The sequence below is a fragment of the Melanaphis sacchari genome, unplaced genomic scaffold (genome assembly GCF_002803265.2).
Source record: "Melanaphis sacchari strain LSU unplaced genomic scaffold, SCAv2.0 Contig212_pilon_pilon, whole genome shotgun sequence".
Lineage (NCBI taxonomy): Eukaryota > Metazoa > Arthropoda > Insecta > Hemiptera > Aphididae > Melanaphis > Melanaphis sacchari.
In genome coordinates this window covers 390,712-397,656 of record NW_020271059.1, presented here as the reverse complement: position 1 = coordinate 397,656, position 6,945 = coordinate 390,712, and the positions used below count along the sequence as shown (strand labels likewise).

Sequence of the window (6,945 nt, the reverse complement as noted above, 5' to 3'; positions counted from 1 at the left end):
CATCTGGCTTGTTCAATTCATCTGACTTGTCGGATTCATCTGGCTTGTTCAATTCATCTGACTTGTCGGATTCATCTGGCTTATCAACTATACTAATCTTTTTCTTCTTTAATGGAGATACCTTTCCATGTTCTTTAGTTAGATCAGCATCTGACAATGCACAACTTGTAGCCACTGAATCAGATAATGCTCGTTTAAGGTTACGCTTTGGTTGTTCCTTTTCTTTATGTTCTTCTAATATTCCTTCAAATTCTTGAATTAATCCTTCACAATCAAGATTTTCTTCAGGTTCCCAAGTATTATCTGCATCAGTGTAACCATTCCACTTCAGAAAATATTCCACCTTGCCATTTCTCGTACGCTTATCTATAATTTTTTCAACAGAATATTCTACTACTTGTTTTTCAGCTGCAGAACTAGAATCTGAGTGTTTTTCATTTTCTTTTAATCTGGAATAAAAATACATTAATATGTTAGTAATAATACATAAAAATAGACTTATCAATATTTTATATATGTTTACTGCAGTAACACCAATAAGTGTTTGTTTTATTTTTTTTTATACATGTAACCTCTATAAACACATTATTTTATACAAGTGTTGTAATCATACATACATTTTTTCATTTTAAAATAAAAACAGTTAACAAAAAAAAAAACTTCAATACACAAGTGGAAAAATATTAACCACAGCAAACATTGCTAAATGAATACACATTTTTTTAAAAAAATATTCTTAATATTTTAAAATAAGAAAATTAGCTTATGGTACAACTTATATAATAGATTAAATATTATGCTTTTATTGATTACACCATTTTAATTATCAATATTTAAAATTTACATGAAAAGAAAGAATTAAAATTATGAATAATTTCCATTCTACAGAACTTCCTAACATTATGTAGTGTATAAAAAGATGGAATCACCACACTAACTTAATGGAGAAACATGAAAACAAATATGTACGTAAATGTGTAATAGGTAATCTCTGCACACTGTACACTAGCTGTTACTCACGTAGGATCCATCTTGAAGACTTGCGAATAAAGCTACTGGAAATCAGTGTGTAGCGTCAAGATATTTCAACCAAACCAGAGGGCGGAATCAGAGAAAAATGAATGCTGAATTTAATACCCGGATAACGATGACTGACGGCAATGCGGACAATGTGGTATTTAACTGTTAGTCGTCTGAAAATATCAGAAAAAATTCTAACGAAAAGCAACTGAAACTTACTAGTTACCTTAGACCTTACACGAATAAACAATAAACAACAACCACATTTTTCCCCTTTGAGGTGATGCGGTCAAGAGGGGTTGAGTTGCAGTAAGGCCCATTCTTTGGAACAAAATTATTTATTTTTTTTAATTTCCACACAATAACAATCGTGATAATATTGGCGCGCAATAACAATACATTTTTGACCTATGTTACTTGACTAAAATATCAATGAATATAAACTTATAATAAAGCACTCAAAAATAATTTTTAATCTTTTTAAAAAATATAAGAATTAAGCGACAAAAAATAAAACAACAGCCATCATGTATGTAAGAAATAACAGCAAACATACAATATTTGTACAATATTGTTTGATATAGATTTTTATTGTGCGTTGCTAGTGCGCATGTGCGGTGTGCTTCGGTGCTTCGTGAAACATGGGTAACTACTATATATTTCGTTTATGAGTATTGGGTATATTGTATAAACAGTTCGGAATTATTGTATTCGCAAGAATACGTGTTAGTAACGATATACTTTCGCATGTAAAGCTAAATAATTTTTTTTTTTTTCTATCCCAAATGAGAACGCACCAGGCGGCGGACGAAAACTGATCAAAACTCGCGCACATCCTCCCCCTTCCAACAGCTTCAGCCACCATTGACTAATCAGAAAACAATCAATAATTTTGTGGCGGGGCCACTACTAATAACGCTGTGCGACGCTGTTACATTTTTCTCTTTCGAATAGATGTGATTTTAAAGACAATTATGCCTTGAAAATCATTCTAAAGTAATTGTTCACAAGATTAACCATTTGAATGATAATAATAAAAAACTAATATTTCATTATGAAGTATGCATTATAATATGCAGGGTTGGAATGTGCTTTTAACAAGTGATTTTGTTAAATAAGTTTTTTACATAACGTTTAAAATGTATAAAAAAAAATATGTAAAATTATACCTATTATAATGTTTTCATAAAATATAGGTATATTTTGTTTGTAGATCACGGTATATAAAGTACAAACTTAATGTAAATACAGTAGAGCATCGATAGTCCGGACAAATTTAGACCGAGCATCGTTCGGATTACCGAAGGGTTTTCAAAATTACCTACTCAAATGACAAAGATTTTTATTTTTAATTCCATCACCTTTTTATTTATTACGCTTTAAATTACAAAAACAATAAATAACTTGACACAATGAATTACAAAAAAAAAAAAAAAATAAATAATGTTATAATAATAAAACTTAAGTTTAATTATCAGCAATTTTTTCTGAAGAATTTCGAACAAGCTACAAATGTACATTTTTTACGAACAAATAGACTTATGCCGGCTGGATTACCGCGTTCGCCGGATTATCGGGGGTCCGGACTATCGAGGCTCAGCTATGATATAAGAATGATGTTATTATTTTATAATGTAACAATACATTAGGTACAGTCTTACACTTGAAACAAAATAATTTTTATAAATTATCTAAAACATTACATAAAACAACATTTTAAACGAATAAAAATATTTGTTTTGTATTATTTAAGAAAATCGTATTTTTTAACCCTACATTTACATGTAAAAAATAAATCACAACTGTCCAACACACAAAACTCAATGATTTTAATCTATCATCATCTATACTGAATCTTAAATAGTTATTAATGTGTTTTAATGTAGAAAAGATAGATAACTTATTATTATTTCATTGGATAGATACAAAGCAGGTAATCAAAGTGGCTTCACATGGAGTCAGTTTCAAATAATATATTGATTATCTTAACCCTTAATATATACAAAATATAAATATAAAGTATATTATTATTTACTATTATATCCTATAAGTACACAATAAAAATTTAAGATTCATTTTAAAATATGCTATTACATAAACCATATATTCAAACTCTATAAAGTTATAATTTGGAGTTCACAACTGACTTCAATGGTTATTCGTTTATATAAACCACTATATTTTTTAAATTGTAGGCAAAAATAAAGTTAACACTAACTTGTTAATAAAAATATAAATTTACTGAAAAGTTCTAGGGGGGGGGGGGGGCTGAAGTCCACCAAAGCCTCTCTAGCTACACCTATGATACTAATATACTATGAATGCAATTAAAATTAAACATTACCTTCAGTCTTAGAATCTAAGAGTAGAAAAAGATCTTTCAGCGGAGGCAACACTAACATGCAAGCATGCTAAAATAAAAAGCAACTTCTTTACAGTAAGATAAAATATCTCATAACAAGTTTACGCAGAAGTGATGACATCTAAGTTGACATATCTACCTAAAACAAAAACATACTTATTTATTGATAAACTCCTAACAAATTATATTATTATTTTTTAAAATACCTTCATCTTTTATTCTTAGCCACTTAGATTTCCATTAGTTAATTTCAGTTTTAAGATTCATTTCTCCAAAATCAATAAAATTCATATCTTCAAATGTATAATATTTTTAATAATCATCATTGTTAGTTTTAACAATATTTTTGGGAGTAAATTAAGATAAAAATAAAAATGCTTGATATTTTTCATTATTTAATCTTTCTTTTATATAATTTAATATATTTTCCACCGGAGGAATACATACTGACACTGTAAAACTTTTCAACTGATGAAACAGTACAGTTAGATTGTTTGGTTTGACGACCAATTAAACAGGGCAATTTTTCTTCGACTACTAAGCTCAACATAATTTCTTTTGTTTCAATATAGAATTCACGGAAATTTTTAATAGAGTTTTTTATTTATTACATTAATTATAATTTCTTTAGTTTGATATACATCTTGCCATTCTGCTTGTAATAATTCACCTACTTATCTTAGATGTCACACACAATACACTTGATAGCAACTGCAATCCATTAATAAATTCACATGTATAAAGTGCCAACAATAATATTTTTGCTTTTGAAGAAACAATTTTTTTCTTGCCAATTTGAAATTAATGATAAAGATTCTACATTATCAGACAAAAGAAGATTTAAAAATGATGATAAAATTGTGGCGTTCAATTCATTTTATCTCACATAAACTTTTTAAAAGTGGTTTGCATTTAAAACTTTTAAGACAAAATTACTCTAAGACGACAAATTAAAAAAAGAAATTATACCTGTACTATCCTTATGGTATTACAGATTACTTGTACATTAGATGATTTCAATATTGATAGATTTAATGCATGGTTTGAACATGGACAATGTAAAGCATTTGTTACAGATTGGATTTTTTTAACAGCACCTCTTGCAATAAACACAATAACTGCACATCCATCAGTGCCTATTCCAACAGTTTTTTAAATTTAATGTCAAATTCTTTAACATATTCACCAAAACTTCTCCTTTGAGCTTTGGTTTAAGTGTCTCTGGATTCATCTCAGCTATTCAATTGATTAATCATCATAATTAATTGCAGTGTCATCATAAATATCATGACAGTTTATAAAACCCATGAAACATTCCTTTATAGTGCCTTTGTATCTTTTTCTGGATATCTAATTATTAAACTTGTCCGTGAAATATGGCTAATATATGTCGTTTCATCAAATAAAATACTATAATACTTGCTTTCATGAATTTCTTTAACAATTTCTACTGAAATGTAATTTTTGCAGCATTCAATGATATTATTCTGAATAACTGGACTAAGGTAGATAGATTTGAACAAGTAGACCAAGTGTTTTTCTAGATCAGAATTTCCACTTGAAATTCTTAATTTTAGGAGTTTTCTAGAATTACCTTTATTAGTTGTAGAATTTGTATCTGATATTATTGGTAATAAATTATTAACTTTCTGATAGAAATGTCCTGAATCATAGCGTCTTCTTAAAGGTATATTATGATGACCAAGAAAAATGATTGTTTCAATTATTGGTTTTAGTCTCTTTCTGTTTTCTTCAACTTGTTTCAGTATATCAGTATTAATAATATAATATTGATTTTTACTATGCACTTCAAAATCACCATCTTTTCCAAAGATTTTTGCATATTTATTTGTGGTTTTTTTACCAGTTTATTTATTGTGTTGCTCTATTTTTTCCACCATTTTACTAAATAATAGGTACACAATATTTACAGGAAACAACATTTTTTCGTAAAAATACACAAACCATTTGTATTTTTCAAAATGTGATCTATTCAAGAATCCACTTTCTTCTTTGTTTTTTTTTATGCGAGTCAAGTATGGGTAAATGACATCATCTTTAGGAATATTAAGTAGTTCCAATAATTTTAACTTAATGATATCAGAAATTTTTTTAAATTTATTTAAAAAAAAATAACCTATAGGTATCATTAATATCACTAGTAAATTCATTTAAATTACTTGTAGTAAGCGGTAAATTAATCTTATAGTTATTTAATTTTAAAATTTGTTTTTTATCTAAAGAATCTAATAATACTTCATTCAAACAATTTGGTAATTTATTTGTTATATTGCAGTCAATCGTAGTAGAAACATTTGATCGTTTTATCACCCACGAAAAAAGCGAGTTTTGATTAGTAGAAGTTCATTTACTCATAGTAATATTTTTACTCGTACAACACGGAATTTCATAAAAATAAATAATATTAAACACTTAACGACTAAAATATTAAATGAAGAGAATACATTTAAAAATCATAGGTAATAAAACTTTTACGAATGAAAATATGAAATGCGTAATATCACAGATCGAACGCGAATTGAACTATGATATTGTACTATACGTCTATACCTATTTGAACAATTTACATTGACAAACAATCAAAACGCATTAATTATATTATGGAATAACCCGAACACATTGACAGTAGACACAACATGTCTATGCCCGCACAGTGTTAGCGTAGGTACTTTGAATCTATTGTTATGACTTTATGAGATACGATCAACAAAAATATTTTATTTTTAACATTGAATTATATTATTGTAATAGACGTAATATTGTATGAACCAATATTGAATAAACTACAATTTAAGTTTATTGTAACAATTAACCAACAATACATCAGATTTTAGTGATAAAATTATCGAATGTCGATATTTTTATTAATATGAAAGATAGACTTGCAGATCTTACTTAAAAAAATATGACTGATTAAAATTTTAAATGTAATACCTATTTTCTTAATATAATTTATAATATATATAAGCAACTTGTTAATGAGAGGGGAGCGATCGCCTCCTTAAATACGCCATAGTAATACATCCATAATAGTGGTCAGTGACCTATTCAATAATGTTATACACTCGACACTTACTATATGGTAGAGCAAGTTCCCAATTTTAATTTTCGTAATTTTCGTATCACAATGTTTCACATTAGTATATAACTACCTATAACAAATGCATAAAATATTATAGAATATTATAAGTTATAACTGACACAAAATAAAATGACAAATGTTGACTATAGTAAGCAATTATAGACATAATGAAATTAAACTTAATTTTGGTACTCTTAATTATTATATATTTATTAATTTTAAGTAGGTACAAATCATTCAGCACAATAAAAGAAAAAACAATAATAAATTATAATCGTACGAGTTTGGACTTGGTAGCTTATGTAGGTATACAATTATGTGTGACAGTACAATTCACGATGTAGATAAAATATCATGGAAAATTTGTAGTGATCGGTACTAATACAGGATAAGATTAAATATTTTATTTTACGAACACAACCTATCCGCGTACAAACAATGCTTTTAGGATGTTTACATT

At 27.3% G+C, this 6,945-nt stretch overlaps 1 protein-coding gene across 1 annotated transcript in view; it reads right to left on the bottom strand.

Moving 5' to 3' along the window:
* Positions 1–1,152, bottom strand: part of LOC112593890 (chromobox protein homolog 3-like) — a 1,638-nt gene extending 486 nt beyond the window's left edge. Inside the window, exons 1-2 of the mRNA XM_025338477.1 lie at positions 1,021–1,152; positions 18–449 (exon numbers count right to left, since the gene is read on the bottom strand). Coding sequence (XP_025194262.1) covers positions 18–449; positions 1,021–1,031 — 443 coding nt within the window. The 5' untranslated portion in view covers positions 1,032–1,152. The remainder of the gene's footprint in view (positions 1–17; positions 450–1,020) is intronic.
* Positions 1,153–6,945: the final 5,793 nt, after the last annotated feature.